At 41.0% G+C, this 20,808-nt stretch overlaps 1 protein-coding gene across 1 annotated transcript; it reads left to right on the top strand.

Moving 5' to 3' along the window:
* The first annotated feature begins 3,754 nt into the window (after window positions 1-3,754).
* On the top strand, window positions 3,755-20,808 carry ACADL (acyl-CoA dehydrogenase long chain). The gene is made up of 11 exons (XM_039728721.1): window positions 3,755-3,912; window positions 5,304-5,465; window positions 8,894-9,031; window positions 9,448-9,612; window positions 10,529-10,595; window positions 11,923-12,087; window positions 12,716-12,817; window positions 14,344-14,457; window positions 16,564-16,691; window positions 18,642-18,728; window positions 20,156-20,808. Exons 1-11 carry the CDS (start codon window positions 3,839-3,841, stop codon window positions 20,247-20,249), a joined length of 1,296 nt encoding a protein of 431 aa, XP_039584655.1. The 5' UTR covers window positions 3,755-3,838; the 3' UTR covers window positions 20,250-20,808.

Below are 20,808 nucleotides of genomic sequence, written 5' to 3' on the forward strand. Positions count from 1 at the left end.
CTGTGCCAAGGCTGTGAGTAATACTTACTGTAGTAAACATGTTAAACATTGTTCACAGCAAAGCAGACACTCAAGATAATCCTTTCCAGCTGTAGCAATGACTTACTAACACTGGAAATAATGAAAAAACAACCATAAATGGGTGACTGAAAAGAGGGTGCTTAATCAAACCAATGCATAGCAAAGCCCAAATGTCACAAAGTCCTCAGGTCAGGGCTGTACACACCGCAGGGGAGCTCTCTGACTTGGTGTCTTTACATTGTGCTGGCAACAGTTCTAATACCAGAGGAGTGGATATTGTTACTTCTGGGTATGATGGGAGTCACAGTGTTTATCACAGAGGAACAGAGATCTGGGCAGTTTGGAGTGTAAAAGGAAAAAAAAAAAATTAGAGATTTCAGCCTGTGACTATGCCTCCAGGAGGAACAGAGGTGCAGACTGTTGCCATGATAATTTAGGGAAAAAGCCTCTGCTAGGATTTTTCCTGTCCTGAGGAGCTGAGGGCCTCAGGAAAGAAATGTAAACAATAACTGTGTGCCGCTGTGGAAGGCCACAGGTGCATCTTCCATTGGTCCATGTGGATTGTTTTCAATCAGTGACCACTCACAGCCACCTGTGCCAAGGCTGTGAGAGTCACAGGATTTTTGTTATTCATTCCTGTTCTATTCTTGTCTTTGTAGCCTTCTGATCTTCTCTCTGTTCTTTTAGTATAGTTGTAATGTAGTATTTTAGTATAATATATAACATAATAAATCAGCCTTCTGATGAAAATGGAGTCAAGCCTCGTGTCCTAGCACCAGGGGTCTCAGTCTAAACAAGAGCAGACCTCTCTGTAAAGACCTTTTAGGCTGTTGCAAGAAAAGCACAGTCCTGAACTGGAAATAGCATCTGTAAGGAGCAACGTTTGCACATTTGAGCATTTGCACTCTCTGTCCTGTTGCAGTATCTACTTCTACTCTGTTTTCTGCAAGCACATTAAAAAGGAAAAAGGTTGTTCTTATTGTCCCCTTTTTTGTAGCCACCCTTCTTCCCCAAAGATGCCAAATGTCAATCTGATTGCCACTGTCTGTTTAAGGTATTTCCTGATCCCACAAGCAGATCCTAGAAACCTGGAAAGGTTTACTTTTCAGTGGCTTAGGACAAGATGTCCCATCTCTCAGCTCTGTTACAGTACATATGTGATGGGATGTGTCCTGCCAGATTTTCTCACTACAACAAAGCTACCAGGACTGTAAATTGGCTGCCCTGGCATCCCTGGGAATGCAAATCTCCCTGTCAGCCTCCTGCCTGCTAACAGAGCCATGACCACGGTGTTGGGTTTACCCAGGAGCCCACACCAGCTTAAGGAAGGCACTTCCCAGGAGGCTGTACCTGACAGGACCTCACAAGCACAGCCGAATTTTACCTCTAGGAATCCAAGCTCAGTAATTCCCAACAATCTCCTTTTCACTTCTTCCCTCTCAACTGCATGGTTCCCTCCTGCCTACTGTGATATAATAATACAAGATCAGACTCCCAAATGAAAAAACAGGTCAAGTTTCTGGGCTGCAACCGGTTTTGTAATGCAGATGCTTCTGCCTGCAAGCACAGACAGCTCTGAGTATTGCCATGTGTCACGCTGAAAACACCGTCCCTGGGCGAAAGGCTTTGCTGTTTTCAGACACGCCCAGCCACAGGAATTGCTGTTCCCCTAGTGCCCTCTCCCGGCTTCAGGTGCAGCAACACAGTAGCTGAAAATATTTTTTATATATGTTAAAAAACTTGACAAGAGGTTTGGAGTATGGATCAATATAAAAACCCACGCAAACCACAGGCATTCTTTCAACAGATTTTGTGCAATTCACCCCCAATAAAGTATCAGTTTAAAATGATGATGTTTTGAAAAATATCTCCTGGTCCAATCTGCTTTGTACTTTCATCCTTTTTCACTTTTTTTTTTTTTTTTTTAAATTTCTCAACAAACATCAAGGTTCAAAATTTCCTTTTTGCTGAATTTTTTTGTGCCATCTTATGACTCCAGAGGGTAAATCCTGAAAGTTCCACATCACCACACTGGAAGTGAGGGAAGTATGTAAAACCCCAGTTATAAGAACTGTATATAATTTCAACCCCATATTTAATGATTGGTAAGACATACTTTCTAAAAAATCAGATCTAGTTATCAGATCTCTGTGCATATCTAGTTTGTAGGTCAGGGTATTGTAGGTAAAATAAACTGACAGGAGCTCCTTTCTTGGAGAAAAGGATGCCCATTTAAGGATCAAAACTGTCCCAAATTTGCTTACTTTGGGGAGTATCTTCTGTCAGGACTGTGCCCCTGCAGCAGGTGACCTCAGGAGCCAAAGGGATGAAGAACTACGAGCAGACTATTAAATATTCATCCTTCTCCCCACTTCCAGTGGTTTGCTCTTCCCTAAAGAAATGCCTGCTCTAATAGATGTGAGTAACTGAGTAAACCTTTGAATTTATTTTTTTTCTAAGTTGTTAATCAGTACATTTATGAGCATTGCAGTAACTGGAGGAAAGGTAATTCTGGCAGTGGGAGGTTGTGACCAGTGGCTCATCAACCACCTACTCAAAATAGACTCCAGACTCAAAGGAGGGAAGAACTGCACATGAGGACTAATTTGCATGAGAAGTGAGAGAAATAACTAGAAAATAAGGGGTTGAGTGGTAATCAGTAAAGAAGTTATGTAATAAAATGTATTCCTTTTTCTGTTAAAAAGTCTGAAAGTAGTGTAAAGCTTTGATGAATGGGGAGCTAGCCTTTCATGGGTTACCACCTAGCTCCTTACTTTATGCAAATTAGAATTAAAAAAAAAAAATAAAATACTTTGCTTCAGGGTGTGAATTGGTGCTGTGCGATGGGTAACACTCAGAACACCACCTACATTTTTGGAAAGCGCCTACACACATACAAGAATGGTAAACCACCTAATTTAGAGAACCAGCACTCAAAAAAATAAAAAAAATAAAACCAACCAACCAAACAAACAAACAAAATAATAAAAAAAAAACCAAAAAAAGCCCAAAACCAACAAAAAATCGGCACTCAAAAAAATAAAAAAAATAAAAACAAACAAACAAAACAAAAAAAATAAAAAAAATAAAACCAACCAACCAAACAAACAAACAAAATAATAAAAAAAAAACCAAAAAAAGCCCAAAACCAACAAAAAATCCCACCAAAAAAACCCCAAACACACACACACAAAAAAAACCCAGCCGAAAAACCAAACAAAAAAACCACACACAAAAATCCCCACACCAACACAAACAACCTCCCGAAACCCAAACCAAACCAACAAACTCTCAAAAATAAACAAAACAAAAAAAAAAAAGAAAGAAAAAATAGAAAAATAAGAAAAAAAATTTTAAAAAATAATTTTAAAAAAACCACAAAAAGTGTGCTAAATTATTCTGGTGGGCAGGTCCTGCCAGTCAAAACCCGCTGACAGCAGGAGGACCGGGCGAGAAGCCCAGCGAGGGGCAGCCCTCAGGGGCGGGGGCTCAGCTTCCCGCCGTGCCGCCCCTGCTGGGGAACACCCCCTTTTCCTGAGGGGAAAGAAGAAGAAAGATGGAGCCGCGGCCCGTCCCTCACACCGGCTGCCATCACACGAGCCGCCTTCAGCGCACAACCCCTTCCTCCGGCTTTGCTCCCGCTCCCCTCCACGGCGTGATTGCAAAGCTACACTAGAAAAATATTAATGATGCTGATGTTTCGGTGCTCCCGCCCCCAGCCCGGAAGAGGTTTCCCGCCGTAGGTGGGCGGGAGCGGGGATAACTGCGGGGCTCCGGCGGCGCTGCCGCCCTGTCCTGTCCCGCCCCGGACCGTAAGATGGCGACGCGGCTGCTCCGCCTGCGCGGCCTCCTGAGGGCCGCCGGCTGCCGGCCCTTCTCCGCCCAGCCCAGGTGAGCGGGACCGGCCGTGGTGGGCAGCGCTGGGGCGGAAGGCAGCCAGCCGTGAGGGAGCTTGGGTTCCGTGAAGAGCGGCGTGAGTGTCTTTGCCGAGCTGCTGGGCGCTGTGTGTGTGTGTGCTGTCCGCTCGGTGCGGGTCTGTGCGCGCTCCTCGGCGTGTGCTCGGAGCGTGTGGGTGCGCGGTATGTGGGGCCGTGCCCCCGTGGCAGGAGGCGGCTGGGGCTGGGCGAGCCGCGGGAGCCCCGGCACATCCATCCATCCCTCCCCGCGATGTGCCGACCTTTGCTCCACTTGCCGGGAGCGGCGGGTCCCGTGCTGGCAGCAGGTGACAGCGGGCGCGACCTTGCCCGGGCACCGCGTTCCCCCGGGCGGCAGCAGAAGGGCAGGAGTGGGATCGCTCCTTCCCAGACCTTCCCGGTGTGTTTCCCGGTGTGAGAGGAAGGGAGCCGCCGGGCCCTTCCCTGGGTGACTCAATTAAACAAGAGGTTGGGCTTGAATAAAACTCAGCGTCGTCTTAAACGGCTTTTAAAATAAGGTGGAGCTTTTGAGAGAGTCGCTGTGTGCCTGGCTTTGAGGGTACAAAGTACTCAACAAGCAAGTTGCTGTATCCTGTTTTTTCCAAGTATTGTTTGGCGTGAGTCTGTGTTTCAGGGGGATTATTGCACTGGCAGAGCCTGAGTAACTACACGTGGTAGTAAATAAAGACTTCTGTCTCTGTAGCAGAGTAAATAAGCATAGGCTCAGCTGAGTTCTGTAGTACTACACAGGGTGTGCAGAGGACCTGAGAGACTAACAGAATAGTTTGGGGAAGGAAAAGTGAATGCCTTTTCCATGTACTCAGCTCTGTACTTAAAGTTTCTGATGTTTCATCGCTAATGACAATACAGCAAAAGCAAGTCAATGAATCCAATACACAAATATGAGAAGTGAATTTTCATTTTCAGCCTTAAAGTAGTATGTCATCCTTGATGTTCCAAAGCCCTACAAAAGTGTTATAACCCCTTCTTTCTTACTTCATAATTAGGCTTTCCTTTTGTGGTTTCTACTACTGACATTTAGTTTCAGGTTTTATTTTTTTTGTTGATGTATTCTTTTGTTTTCATTAGGGTAATTTTATTATTTTACTTGTATATGTATTATTATTGGTTTTAATTTATTTGAAGTGTTAAGAACAAACCAGCCTTGCTTTACCTGCATTAATAGTCCAGTGGAGTGCAGTGTTTGTTATTTCTTTGTATTTATTATGGGCATCCTTTAGACCTCATGGTGTGCCAGAATTGGGATGTGAGCTGTATTTAATAACACAGGCGTTTCCTCCCTTTTCAAAGGGTTATGCAAATAGGGTGCCTTTGTTCTAACAGATGCATTAATTTGTGTTTTTCCAGTCCTCTGCAAACAGAGCAGCATGGCACAAAGCGCCTGGAGCCATCTTCTGCTAAAACTTTGACTGACATAGGCACTCGGAGGATCTTCTCATCAGATCATGATATCTTCAGGGAGAGTGCCAGGAAATTCTTTCAGGAAGAAGTGCTGCCTTTTCATGCAGAGTAAGATAACCTCCTAAACATTTTGGTTTGCCAATATTAATTTTTTTCCCCAAAATGCTTTCTGCAGTGTTTCTTCTGATAGAACAGGATATCAAGTTTGTTAGTTTTCATATACAAGCTTTCTATTTCAATTTTATCAAATTAAAACAACCTGTGAAAGTCATGCATGAAGGAGAATCATACATAATCAAAATTGAAAATTAGGCCCACAAGCAGAGAAATGCACTTTGCAGAGTTGCAGCAAAGTTTCCCTGCCTCTAGGATTAACTGACACAGATATTTTTGGGGTAGAGTTGGGGAACAGTTCAGTTCCCACACTTCTGAGAAGTAGTCACTGAAAAAGGTTTTGATCATCTCTTACTGTGTTGCAGTAGATGTTGTAGCTACATGCAAGTACTTATAGCATGGTGAGGTGAATTATGCATTGCCAAGAAACTTGCACAAAACATCTTTGACTTTCTTTATTTTTTGTTTCTGTGGAAATATTTTCTGTACAGAGTAGAAGTGTTGCAATTCCACTGAATTACACCTGGAGGGTGGTTTGAGCCCTTCTTTTAGTCATATCCAATCACATTTTAGTGGTGAAAAGGAAAGAAATTAACTCAGGGTGTGGTTTTGAACCAAAAGTGTCAAGCTGTAGTAGCATCTTAAGCAATTTCTAGTTTACTTGATGTGAAAACAGCAAGGGATAGTGAAGGGCTTATTCTGAAGCTGCCCTGCTAGATGAGAGGATCCTGACCCAGCTCAAGTGTGTATCCACAAACAGCTGAGGAGCCTCAGTTGTGTGGGTGGAACATCATGGCTCTGGGGCAGGAATGAGCAGCAGGAGGCTTGGTGACAATTTGGTTTTTTTTGTCCTCAAACCACAACCTTGTAGTGATATGCTCTTCTACTGCACAGTCATATCTGTCCATAAAACCACATGATTTCCCTCATTTTCTTTGGAAGGACTTCCAGGGCAGGTTTGTGAACATATATTGGCTGTGCTTGCATTGCTGAAGATCCTGTTTGCCATCTTGCTGACACAAGAATTTCTTAGTATGACTGCACAGTCGTATCTGTCCATAAAACCAGATGTTTTCCCTCATTTTGTGTTGGAAGGACTTCCAGGGCAGGTTTGGGGACTTATATTGGCTGTGCTTGAGGTTGCTGAAGATCCTGTTTGCCATCTTGCTGACACAAGAATTTCTTAGGGAGGCTTCAAGTTCAGCTTCTATTCTTGCATCACTTCAGTGGCCTATGAACCACTGTGTTGTCACACCTTTCAAGGAAACCACACCTTTCAAGGAATCAAGGAGGCCTCAGGCACAGAACATTAATTGTCTGGGCTGAGGTGAAGGGACAAATGTAGCGTCAGTGAATGCAATTGTGGATTGTTGGGAGGAGGAGAAGCTTTGGTGCTGGGTGAAGTAGGGACAGGAATGTCCCTGCAAGTGGGGATTGGGGGAAAGCAAAGATGGTAAAAAGAGATTTAAGATTTCCAGTGTAGGAGCAAAAGCTCTGTGAGTTAGCTGAAATACTGGAGCAGCTTCTCCAGAGAAGCTGTGGCTGCCCCATCACTGGGAGTGGTCAAGGCCAGGTTGGATGGGGTTTGGGGCAACCTGGGATGGTGAAAGGTGTCCCTACCCATGGAAGGTGGTCAGAACTGGATGAGCTTTAAGGTCCCTTCCAGTCCAAAGTCCCTACCCATGGAAGGTGGTCAGAACTGGATGAGCTTTAAGGTCCCTTCCAGTCCAAACCATTCTGTGATTCTGTTTTATATGTAGGGTAAGATACTGGATTAACTGCAGGTAAATAGCTGTGGTATAGCTCTGCTGCGCACAGGTGTGTCAGAGGAATGTCTCTGATATAATTTGTTTACCATATCATTTTTGAATTGTGGCATTAGATAATAAAGGCATTAAATAAATGAAAACCTGGACCGTTAATGGCCATCCCTAAAGAGTTGGCAAACCCCATAGAGTGGTCAAGGCCAGGTTGGATGGGGTTTGGGGCAACCTGGGATGGTGAAAGGTGTCCCTACCCATGGAAGGTGGTCAGAACTGGATGAGCTTTAAGGTCCCTTCCAGTCCAAACCATTCTGTGATTCTGTTTTATATGTAGGGTAAGATACTGGATTAACTGCAGGTAAATAGCTGTGGTATAGCTCTGCTGCACACAGGTGTGTCAGAGGAATGTCTCTGATATAATCTGTTTACCACATCATTTTTATTAGAAAATAAAGGCATTTTTAAATAAAAGAAAACCTGGACCGTTAATGGCCATCCCTAATGAGTTGGCAAACCCCATAAAGAGGCACTAATTTTTCAAGAATAGGTGATTCCTGTCGTGTTAAAGTTTGCAAATTCTCTGTCAGCAGATAAACCATAACTGTCTATTTACACAGATGTGAAAGTACCTTAAAGCAGTAATTTACCAAGATATAGAGTACTGACTCATAAGAAGTGCACAGGGACAGATTTTTGTACAAAGTTAATATGGTATCATTTGGCTCTTTTAAAGCATTTTTCATTGGTAGAGTTGAAATCTTTGATGAAAGATACTCATGTGTTATACTCATTCTTTATGTGGCTGTGATTCTATGATTCTGTTTTATATGTAGGGTAAGATCCTTGATTAACTGCAGGTAAATAGCTGTGGTATAGCTCTGCTGCACACAGGTGTGTCAGAGGAATGTCTCTGATATAATCTGTTTACCACATCATTTTTATTAGAAAATAAAGGCATTTTTAAATAAAAGAAAACCTGGACCGTTAATGGCCATCCCTAATGAGTTGGCAAACCCCATAAAGAGGCACTAATTTTCCAAGAATAGGTGATTGCTCTGCTGTTAAAGTTGGCAAACTGTCTGTCAGCAGATAAACCTTAACTATCTATTTACACAGATGTGAAAGTACCTTAAAGCAGTAATTTACCAAGATAGAGTACTGACTCATAAGAAGTGCACAGGGACAGATTTTTGTACAAAGTTAATATGGTATCATTTGGCTCTTTTAAAGCATTTTTCATTGGTAGAGTTGAAATCTTTGATGAAAGATACTCATGTGTTATACTCATTTTTTATGTGGCTAAATGTACATTTATAAATGGAGTGTTAGGAGGATAAAGACCTGCCTGTAATTATCCAGATGGCTGGGGCTAAATTGCCTAAATCCCAGTCTGGTGTAAGAGTCATAACAAGTCTTAGTGAGATCTTGTCAGGTTACACATTGGAAGCAGGAGTTCAGACTTGTTTTGCAGATGGTGTCCCCGCAATGCCAGTGTCATCTGTGCACTTGAAGATTAGAAACTCTGTGGTTAAGCCACTGCTTCTTGCCTGTGACACAGAGTTGTCTGTGTCCCTTCACACTGCCTGCTGGTGTTCCAGTGATAAGCAGTAGCACGTGGGGGGTTCAGTGTGTGACCCTGGCTTTGTGTTCGTTCCACAGGTGGGAGAAGGATGGCCAAGTGAGCAGGGAGCTCTGGGAGAAAGCTGGACAGCAGGGCTTGCTGGGTGTTGCTATTGCTGAAAAGCATGGAGGCATTGGAGCAGATATTCTCTCCTCAGCCATCGTCTGGGAGGAGCAGTGAGTACTGCATGCTTCAGGAAGAGTGTCAATGATCATATTGTTTGTGACTGTATTTTTTTTCCCATAAATTATCCTAATTGTGGCCTACATTTGCTTACAGAAAATGATGTTATCTTTTCTGTGGAATGGATAGTTTACATATGTGTAAATGCCTCCTGTTTTAAGCATTCTGGATCATTGTTTGAGTAACACTGGCTTTGTGACTGGGGGGAAGGTTTGTTTTTTTTAGCCTGGTAACTTATGTACTCATTTGGCTGTGAGATTAACTTCTATAAATAATGATAAAAGATCTCTGAGCTTCTGTGTAGTGGGGTTTTCTTCATTATTGTCTCTGTATTGTAATGGTGCAAGTTCAGTGTTCAAGTCTTTGGTAGGACTCTTTTCTGAACTCTCCCCCTCCTATTTTTTTCCAGGATGTATGTTAACTGTACAGGCCCAGGGTTCAGCCTGCATTCAGATATAGTCATGCCCTACATTGCAAACTATGGCTCTGAAGAACAGATTAAACACTTCATCCCCCAGATGGTTGCAGGCAAGTGCATTGGAGCTATTGCCATGACAGAACCTGGGGCTGGCAGGTAAGCCACATACTAAAACAGTGGTCTCAACATTATTTGCTGTCTGTTGATTTGTCAGTTAAAAACATTCTGAGCCTTCTGGTTAGTTACTTTACAGACTAGACTATCCTACTTTATGGATAAGACTCAAAAAACCTGTTACAGATTACTTTGTTACAGCTTTGTCATTTCAGGATAGTAGCTCAGAATCCATTCCTGTGTTGTCCCACTGTGGACAAATATGCTTTGTATTTGCTTCTGCAGTCTGAGTTTGTAGTTGTCAACTTGCTTGCATGTGAGGATACTTACTTACAACATGAGAAAAAAAGTGGGAAATTACATACTTTGGTAAAGGAGGCTTGGCTTTACTATTAGCTTTTTCTGTAGGACAGAACACCTTGTTTTTCTTTCCTCTGAATCCTTTCGGAGAAATGTCCCTCCTTGCCCAGCACATTTGGAGTAGACACTGCTGATCTGACCAGTTTCCAAAAGAGAGAGGGACACGTGAAGTGCAAAACCTGTTGGTGTGGTGTTCCTACAAGTGGCAGATGTTGCTCATGGCTTTTCACAGGGCCTCCTGATCAGGATTGAGACTGTGAAGAGGATTGGCTTTATCTGCCATTCGTTGTCTGAGGTGTACTGTGTAAGTGGCTGCTGACCTGTTGATGTCAGTGCTTGCATTACACCACCTCCCACAAGCAGGGATGGGGAAATGGGACCTCATGCTCCTGCAGGGTTGCATGGATTTATCATCCTTTTCCACACCCTGCTTGTGGTTTCTCTTACACTCAGCTATTTCATGATGTCTCACTATTCTTTCAGTGAGCCCATGTCTGGGTGGTATAAAATCTACCTTATTTTGTACTGGATGGAATCCAAGATACAAATTGCAGCTTCTGGAATGGTTTTGTGAAGGACCTTTTGAATTTTGTTTCAGTGACTTGCAGGGAGTACGGACTTATGCAAAAAAAGATGGAAATGACTGGATTCTTAATGGGAGTAAGGTAAGTGCACTGACATGCATACTGCTCGTGGGCTTTAGGAACTGAACACATGGAGCTGAATGCAGCAGGATGTGCACTGCTCTCAGCATCTCCTCACAGTCCTTTTGGTTTGGGGTTTTTTTTGTTGGTTATGTTGTAGGTGGGATTTTTTTTCCAGTTACTTTTTTTAATAGGTCTTGAGATATGTCTGTTGCAGGCAATTTACAAACTGATTTATGGGAGGGTTTGCCAGTCCTTTTGGTTTGGGTTTTTTCTTGGTTATGTTGTAGGTGGGATTTTTTTCTATAGGTCTTGAAATGTCTGTTGCAGGCAATTTACAAACTGATTTATGGGAGGGTTTGTTTAGGTTGTTTTTTTGTAGCTTTAAAATAAGCCTATTAAAAGGCTTATTTACCCTTAAACTGTGAAGGAGAGGGGGAGAAATGTGCTATGTGTAGTATGAGCAGTATGGTTCTCAGTACTGATGTTTAACAATAAAATATATACACTATTGCTGTGAAATCTGTGGCCTGAGTAAAAACTTGTGTTGTTACAATGCAAGCTGTGGAATCTTTATTCAGGAGCTTGTTAGAAAAAAACCAAAACAGCTCCATCAGATGCTATCACTGTGTTGTCAAGTTGGGGCAAAGCAGTTTTTTCATTACCATAATGAAAAGTAAGAAGGCAGAAATGGTGTTGAAGTGGGAGTGTAGGTTCAACAGGCCATTTTTTTGAAAGCTGTGAAATGTCTTAATCTTATTTTGTACTGCTGCTGATAACATAGTAGTGATAGAGAGTTCTGGTCTTAGCAGAATTTCAGTGGTGACAATGTGTGCCAGCAGATATACATGCATAGGTGCTAAAAAGGTGCTCATGCCACTCATTTGAAGCCACACAGGACAGAAAACTTCCTTTTGCTGGACTTAAGATGGATCTATTTGACAGGCTCATGAGTTGTTCTGCAGGATAATAGTGAACAGTTGGGGCAAGAAGCCATTGATAGTTTTGAGTCTTATGCCTAAATAATTTAATTTCTAGACAAGAGAATCGCTGTGTTTATTTAACACCTACATTTGATGCTGTATTCCTTCTTTATCATGGGACAGACAGAAGAAACAGATCTGTGCATTCTTCAGCTTCACAGTTCTGTCCCACACAATACTTCCCAAATTAATGTCTGCCTTGTTCCTAAACACTTAATATCAAAAACTTGAAATTCTTCTGGACACTTGAACCTTGCCTTTCAGTTCACCTCTGAAAGTGTCAATGTAATTTTACTTTCTGCTACTTGGTGATCTCTTCTGACCCCTATCCACCTTGCTTTATTCTGAATTACTTTTTTTTGCAGGTGTTCATCACTAATGGTTGGATGAGCGACGTGGTGATCGTGGTTGCGGTTACAAACCGGGAGGCCCGATCCCCTGCTCACGGGATCAGCCTTTTTCTGGTGGAAAATGGAACAAAAGGTTTCATCAAAGGACGCAAACTTAACAAAATTGGCCTGAAAGCTCAAGTGAGTTCATGCAACCTCTGATGCAATGGATTTGGAGAAAGTCTACACCCACTTAATGCCTGGCTAAATAAATACAAGATGGAGCTATGGTTCTGTTCTAGTTGTTAGACTTCAGAGCACAAACATGCAATGTAATGTATCCTGATTTTACCTCTGGAAGTCTGAAGCATGTGATGTACAGAGAGGCTGAGGAAGCTGGATCCATTTACTTGGAAGAAGCCTGAAAGAACAGGGATTTATTGATGTGTTCAGCTATAGAGATGCTGGGGGGCTGCTCCTTCTTTGAGGAGGAGAGTGGCAGAGGAGACAAGTTACATTAAGGAAAATTCTTAGTAGGTATTAGGAAAAGGTCAACCAGGAAAGTAGTTGGATACTTGCACAGGGGCTGAGAGAGGCCTTGAGCCTTCATTTTTTGAGCTTTGGAAAGCTTAACTAGACAAGGCCCTCAGCTGATTGTTTTTCTGGAGCTGCTCTGAGTAGGATGTAAGCTAGATGACTTCTGGAGGATCCTTCCAGGCTAAATCTGGGATTTCAAATTGAAGTGCACAATAGCAAGAAAACAATAGGGAAAAATTAGTTTAATGGGATGAAAATGTCAGACTCACTGTTGCATTTCTAATCCTCTTAGGATACAGCAGAGCTGTTTTTTGAAGATGTGCGGTTGCCAGCCAGTGCCTTGCTTGGAAAAGAGAACAAAGGCTTCTACTATCTGATGGCAGAGCTGCCTCAGGTAAAAGGAATGTGAGTGTTTGCTGTCTGCAGGAAGAATGCAGAGACAGACTTTGTCATTAGTTGTGAAGTTCATGTATTGTGGTGAGCCACCTGGGTTGCTGAAGCCTTTGTAAAACCCCAGAACATTTCTGTGGGTTAAGCTCACAGGAGAAATAGCGACCAGATATTCTCAGGAGGTCAAAATTATACAAGTTTACTGGCAAAATGTAGAAAATCAAGGAACTTGGACAAAGGATGTAGTGCAGTATCCAGTTAACATAAAACACTTGCCTTAGCATTAACTTAGTGTGTTTAACTTAGCAACCTTTAAACCTGTCTGATGTTGTGTTGCCCAAAATGTTCAATGAAAAGATAATTAGAAAAAGAAAGGGAAAAAGATAGAAAAAAATAAAGAAAAACAAAGATGTAACTACCAACTCCTGAGTTCCAGTGATGATGAGGTAGAGACTCCAAGAGGCTGGTAGGGTCAAGACAAGGTCCTTGTGGTCAGCCTTTTAACCCCCAGAGCCACCCTGGCCCTTCCAGATGGGACTGTGGTCACTCAGCCACTCAGATCCCTTAATCAGCAACTCAGCTCTTGAAAAACCTGAGGGCAGTGTATTAAAAAGAACATACCACAGATTTCTTGTGTACTTCTAGTATGGAAGCACTTTGCTTAGTAAATTAAGTACAGCTTGGACATCTCTGATTGATTTGGCATTCTCTTTCAAGAAACAAGCATTGCTGTTCTAGCTCTTCAAGTAGAACCATATTAAAGTTACATGGAACTCTGTTCATATAACAAAGTAAAGAAACTGTTTAGCTGCCAAAATACCTTGCTGCTTTACAAGTCGGTTTATTAAGTTTTGCAATTATTTTGGAGGACAAGAAGGCAATGTTGTTTTCCAAAGGGTGTCTGTGCTGTGTCAAAGCTATGACATACCTCATTTGGAAGGGATCATATTTTTTAATTTTATACTGTGAGTAAATACAAAACCTGATCAAAGGAAATCTTGTAATGCTTTAAATAGATGTCCCCATGAGCAGTGGGATTCAATGCAATGCATCAGACTGTTTCAATGTTGCCAGAAAAAAATTGTTCTGCATTTAGTTTTTGTTTTTCACTGTGCAGTGAAGACAGAAAAACAAGCCATTTTTGTAGGCTTTTTTATACCCCTAGAGTTGTCCTACTGAAATTGTTAAATAGAATTGATGTTTAAACTGAGCAGTGGAAGCCAATAATTGAAACAGAATCTGATGTAATTTTTTCAGTCAGAAAGATTCCTGTGGTCAATCTGTAGCTATTTTTTGAGTCATTGTGATGGAGCATTATGCCAGTAAAGCCTTAAAAGTGAGCTTTAGACAGCAAGGCATTTGTCCAACTCATTAATTTCAGTAATGCAGTATGTCTGGTTTGATACTTTATGTGACTTCTGCTCCCACTCCCTTAATGAACAGCACTGAACATCTGTGTCCTAATTGTGCATCTGATGTGGAGAAATGTAGGACTAACTCAACTGCATTCTGTAATTTGTGTTTCAAAAGGAAAGACTGCTAATTGCTGATATGGCTCTTGCTAGCTGTGAATTCATGTTTGAAGAAACAAGGAATTATGTGAGGCAAAGAAAAGCTTTTGGGAAGACAATTGCACATTTGCAGGTGAGTTAGAACTGAGCTCCTTGTGTGCAGATTCTAGTGTGTGTTTGCTGTACAGCTGTGCATGAGGAGTGGTGACCAAATGAAAATCACTGGGCTGTTTTAAAAGGGTCATTTTCAAAGCTTTCCTTGTGGCTTGGTTTTACCTCCCTGCCTGTTTTTAAATTTTGAAATGCAAAAAGAATAATTTTAAAGAAGCACCAGGAAAGCATTAATGTATGTATTTTATGACTTGGGTAGGTAACCTCCCAGCAGTGCTGCTTCTGAGGGGGAAATAGGTAGGCAGGAAGTATCCTGGCTGCTTGTTGCAGCTGGAGAAAGGTTCCCTTGTTCATCTGAGGCTTGCATTTTCCTGCCAGAGGTGCTAATCACAGGGTCCATCACACCTGCCTGAATTTGTCTGTGCCTGAAATCCTGGGGGCAACCTGTGCAGGTGCTGTGTTCTCTGCACACAGAGCATTGCAGAAAAATTATTTTGGCTGCTCCTGGAGGAGGGGGACTCCCAGCAGTGACCCTGGTGCCCGAGTGCTGAGGAGGTGCTTCATGACTGTTGTGATGAGATTCCTCAGCCTGCAGCAGCCTGGGTGTTTGTGTGGCTGTGTGTAAAACTGTTGGGTGATTCTCTGTGGGCAGAGCTCACTCCTGATGGGGGTAGGTAATTGAATTTTGAGGTGTTTGTGCCTATGCTCTTTAGCTGCAGTCATAAAATAGATGTTGCTTTCCACAGGATTGCTATAATACAATTTTCCTGACAAGGACATAAACTGTTAGGGCTGAAGGAGGCCAAGCTCCTGCCTATGTCTGGTTTATAGGATGGAGCTGACTCTTATGGGCTAAAGATGTTGGCTGCCTCTTTTTTTGATATACTTTTGAAATAATCAACACAAAAATCCATTTCTGCATCTTGAGACTTTGTTTGACAAACTCAAATCTTTAGTTGTGAAGAGCACCAGAGCTGAAACTTTTAGAGGCTGGAATGCTAGATATCCTTCAGGGGATTATGATCTTCATAGTTTTTAAAGTTAAACTTCAGGAATCTGTAATTCCAGATAGTGTGCTCACTGTGCAGCTAAAACACAAAAGAAATATATTTTAACTTGTTTAAATGTAGGTAGGGGATGCTTCCTATTTGTAGTAGTTCACTGTGCAGAGGTCTCCAAAATAATCTCCCTTTTTAGGCTAGGCCACCAGCAGGTGAACAATAAATTTCATAAAATATATTATTTTTGCCAAAATAATTAATTTCTGCATATCTCTTCAGTTTCATTTTTTTGTTGCTGATGACTTGAGTGTGCATATTATAAATAATCCTTTCCAATTAGAGCTCTGCCTTGGGCTAATTCATTTAGTCATGCCACATCACAGCATTTGAAATGAATTCTTTCCTTGTAGTGGTACACTGGTCCAGTGTATTTATTGTCAAGGGAAGCAAGATTTTTTTTTAATACATATTTCTAGAACTGAAATAAGAAAGAACTTTTATTAGTGGGTGATGTTTTTATCCTCTTCCTACCAGAATTACAAGAAGATGGTGGAATGCCTGCCTGGTTTGGTTTTACATAACCTTATGATGGGTTTTACCTCTTCTATCGAAACCTCTTTATCAATGTGACAGAACTCAGTGCTAAAAAACTTTGATATTCTGAAATTAATTTTATTTTTTGCTTCAGTTTCTTTGCGTGTAGCTTAAACTCTGAAGGATACATAGAAAAAGCATTCAGTAGATGGTGAAATGTTGTTAATTGGGAAAGTTCATGGCTCTGCAGAGTGAAAGGGCATTCCCTTGCCAGAGGGAGCAGAGGGTGACAGAGCGCTCTGGGCCTTCTGCCACGTGCTCTCTAGGAATTTGTTTTCCCTTTCTCTTTTGCTTTTTCTCTTACATTTGTGTTTTGAGTTGACCTTGAGAAGTAAAGAGCAGTAACTTTGTCTAACAGGACTGGTGAATACATAATTGTCTGAAAAGTATGATGTCTTCTGATGTACAGAGCCAAAGTTTGAAACAGTGATTTCTCACAGCAATCCTTTTGGAAAATGCTGCCTTTTCTACCTAAAGTATTAAACTGCACTGTACTTCTTTCCTCTCCCCTCTCCATCCTCTTCCAAAACAAGACAGTACAGCACAGGTTGGCCGAAATAAAAACTCAGATCTGTGTGGGCCGAGCTTTTATGGACAACTGTTTGCAGCTGCACGCAGACAAACGCCTGGACTCTGCCACAGCCTCCATGGCCAAGTACTGGTACGTGCTCCCACTCATCTGGGGGTGTCACTTGTATGGTCTTAGCTCTGATGATGTGGGCAGCAAAAATCAGAGTTACACTGAGGACTAAGTTTGGTCAACCAGATCAATTTCAAAATAAAGGCTTACTTTTAAAATAGGCTTCCATTAATAACAAGATCATGCCTCTGCTTTAGCTTTAATTAAAAGCAAGTGCTCCATTGGTATTTAGACCAAAATTTACATTTTACTGTTAGCAATTTGTTGTTGGGTATTTTCTTGCTTTTCTTTGTTGTTTTTTAGTGGGGTATGTGGCTTTGTTGGTTTTTTTTTTAAGCAAAATTTGAATATTTGGAGCCAAATTTAAATATATTTGAAGCTCTATGATACTGTTTAGTTAATGTTACTTAACAATAGCTGTTTCACCTAGCCAGTTTTCAAAGCTCTCTGGTTTTGGGAAGAAATAGTTGGCTACAGCTGTTGCTGTAATTGAAACTGACCAGTGCTTTCCTATATTGTCCAGAACTACTTCTCCCTCACCCTGTCCTTGGTGGTGTCATATGTTAATTTAGTTTTAGCAGAGCAAAACAACTGGAAACATCTAAGGTAGTGGTACATGAATTTGTATAGTTACAGCTTGTTGCAAAGATGGGAGGAAAAAAGCACATGAGGCATGAGCAAAGAAATTTATGGAAGATACACATGCTTACAGTTTTTAGGCTTTTCAAAATAAGCATAGAGGAAATGAACAGAAATATTTGCAGTGGAAGGAAGGGTTCTGTTCCTGGCAGTGATTACCTAGAAGTACCAGGTACAGAAGCAGAAGCATTCCATTTTGAGGAGGAAGAAGCAACTAATGCCAGCTGAGATATGCAGACTCACTTCCTCAGCAAATTTCCCTAAGCAAGGCTGTTGAAAATCCTTCACTTTCACAGCTGTTTATCATCATGATTTGTTGGGGATTTCCTCTTTCCCCAGTGGTGTCCCTGTGACCCTTCCATAACACTCAAATAAATGCTTCAATGTAGAATTGCTTTATTCCCTAATGTATTGGGACATTCTCTCCAGTCTTGAATTTTCCTTTAAGCTTTTTGTATGGTCAATGACTTGAGTTAGAGCTTTGAAGGAATTAAAAACCTGTTTTGTGCATCTCTTTTTTCCTATCTGGAAAAGGTCCGTAGGGTTGTTTTGGTTTGTTTTTTCTTGTGGTGACAGGTTGTGGTACATACCTGAAATTTTGAATTTGAGAATGTATTTAGGAAAGACAGTTGCAGTAACTCACAGCTGCAGAATTACATTTGGTATCATAAACTGTAAAGGTTTAAATGAATGAGGGGATGGTTTGGGGAAAAGACCATTATTCCAGAAGAAGCAATTAACTTTTCATTTTCATTTCTTCTGTTGTCACTGAAAGCTGTAAGCTTAGAAAGTGTTTTTTTTCGTGTCTTATAACTATAGCTTGATCTTCCAGTGCTGGGAAAAAAAATCAATTTTTTTTTGCTATTAAATCCATATTTTGTTGTCAAAAATGCTGTTGGAGAATTACAGTGTGTTTTAAGAATTGAAGGCTATTGCACAAAAGGCTATTGGGAAAGTTTATTGCAGAAAATAAATTATGCCCAGGTGATGGTTATGCTCAAAGGGTATCTTGGTGTTTTGCTAATGGCAGTGGTGGGGGGAAGCCTGGTTTATTGTTAATTTCTGACAAGCTGAGTGATTTGGTAAGAAAAGAGACTGTATCACCTTGCTTCACAAAAGGATTCTCTTGGCCTGTGAGAAAGGTAAACAAGCCTGTCTGTTTTGAAACCTTTCCTTCTCCAAAAGCTGTCCCATAAAGGGAACAAACCTTTAATGCATTCAGTTGAACAGTATTTATTTCTTACTAATCGTGTTATGTTTTTGTCTTGTGAACCTTTTATCTTTTGCAACATGATGTCCTTCTAAAATCAAATTTCCTTTTGGCCATTTCAGGTGTTCTGATCTCCAAAACAGCGTCGCTACCCAGTGTGTACAGATGCACGGAGGATGGGGGTACATGTGGGAGTATCCAATTGCCAAGTAAGTGTAACATTTCAGATGGTCTGGTGAAACATTGCCAGCAAAGTCAGATAAGCACTTCCTTTGCATCCCTGTGTTAGTTGTTTAGTGTTAGTAGTGATTTAATGTTCCTTTTTTCATGGTTAATATAAAGGGAATCTACTGTACAGATGTGTGCGGGAAGGTTTTGGTTTGATTCTCCAAATAACTCAAAATCTGTTCAGCTATTATTGTCTGGTTTGTTTTTTTTCACAGAAGTGTGTTTTTTAGAAGAAAATGTTAATTGAAAAAACAGAAGCAAAACTATAAAAAGTAGAAATGAGGGGAGCTGGTTTTATGTTCTATCTGAAATTAAATGCATATGGGTGAAGAAAACATGTTTCTTCTACCACTGAGTATCAAGTAATTAAATCAAGAGCATGACTGGCTACATTCAGCTTTTTTACACGTTTTAAAATTAAAACATTAAGAGATTTATATGTAGAAAAAGAAATTTGCCATTCCCATTTAGAGGCATTTATGGAGCTTTTGTATATATCCTCATGTATTACCTGTGAAGTTTGTGTGCAACCATGTTACACACAAAGTAGAGATTTTGTGCTGTTTTCATTAAATATATCAAAGAGGTGGTAATAACAATGCACAGCAGTAAATACAAGACTGCTGTGCATTGTCATAAGGAAACTAATTTTTTTAACTGAGGAGGTTTAAATTTTATTTAAATTTTAAATACGTTGAATATGAAATATTGCTTTAAAATAACTTGTTCCTCCATGTTTTCATAGAGTGTAATTTGTGAGTGATCTGCACTGTCTTATTAAAGAAAGGCCAGTTTGGGGTGTCCTTGGAGCCCTGCTTGTCTGTGTGTACAGTAGTTCCCCACACAGGGTTTTATTATCTCTGTGCTCCATTAATAAGTAGATTTCCAGAGAATGTCACATTGCTCCTGTGTGAGGGAGCAGAATGGAGATGGAAAAGCTCTGTCATCGTCCTGTGTGCTGTCAGCAGGAACAAGAATTGGGAGTGGAGCAGTAGCAGGAGTCTGGGTTTATAGGGCTTTATATTTTTGTTTAATTAGAGGCACTAGTGGAGACTTTACACTATAAACAAACAGGGAAGAGGTGCTGACCCAGTTCCTGGTTTGGCACACCCCACCCTGGAAAGTTGTAGTATTCCAGGTAGTTGAAGCCTCTTAGAAAATAAGCACTACTTTATCAATGGGAAGAATATACTTTGAAAGAGGGATCTCTGAAGATAAAATGCTCTTTTTTTTTATTGTATGGTCATTCTGAGGCGTGGTTTGTAATATTTTCTTGTTTTGTTTTTTTCCTCCCGTATACTTTGAAAAGAGGGATCTCTAAAGATAAATGCTCTCTTTTTTTTAATTGCATGGTCATTCTGAGGCGTGGTTTGTAATATTTTCTTGTTTTGTTTTTTTCCTCCCTCAGAGCTTTTGTGGATGCCCGTGTTCAGCCAATCTATGGTGGTACCAATGAAATAATGAAAGAACTTATTGCTAGAGACATTGTCAGTGACAAGTAGGGCAGATGCTTACTACTTTGCAGAGTCTTGCAGAATCCTTTTCTATATTAATATATGGCATAAAATCAGGCATGAGAATGTAAGTAAAACAAATATGCTGTATAATGTTCTTTAAAGGAAGTGACACTTAAAGCACATGTTAGTAATAACAGTGTGCTCACATGCAGGATATGTAATATTTAATGAACTTAAAATTTAAATGTCTTTATAACACAGAATAGTTCTCTGGGTGTCAAGAGCTGTGGTAGTGAAAGGCAATTTTATCTCTGGAACGTTGGGTAGCTTGGTCTTTCAGGCTTGAACCCATTGTGTTGAATCCAAACCTTGCTTTTCAGAAGCAGATCTCGAGAGAAACCGTATTCATAACAAATAAACAAAAATATTAATGTAGCTTTGATTTTGTATTTCCCCTTGAGAAGCAGAACTTGACACTTGCTGTTGTTGCCATATACCTGCTCACTGTGCAGCAGCTGACCTCTATGTTTACATCTAACCCGGAATGCCTTATTTTAATTACTTTGGTCAGATAAACATAATAAAGCATTTCTATGCAATCTCA

This window comes from Passer montanus, unplaced genomic scaffold, assembly GCF_014805655.1.
Source record: "Passer montanus isolate IOZ18808 unplaced genomic scaffold, ASM1480565v1 scaffold66, whole genome shotgun sequence".
NCBI classification, from domain to species: Eukaryota; Metazoa; Chordata; class Aves; order Passeriformes; family Passeridae; genus Passer; species Passer montanus.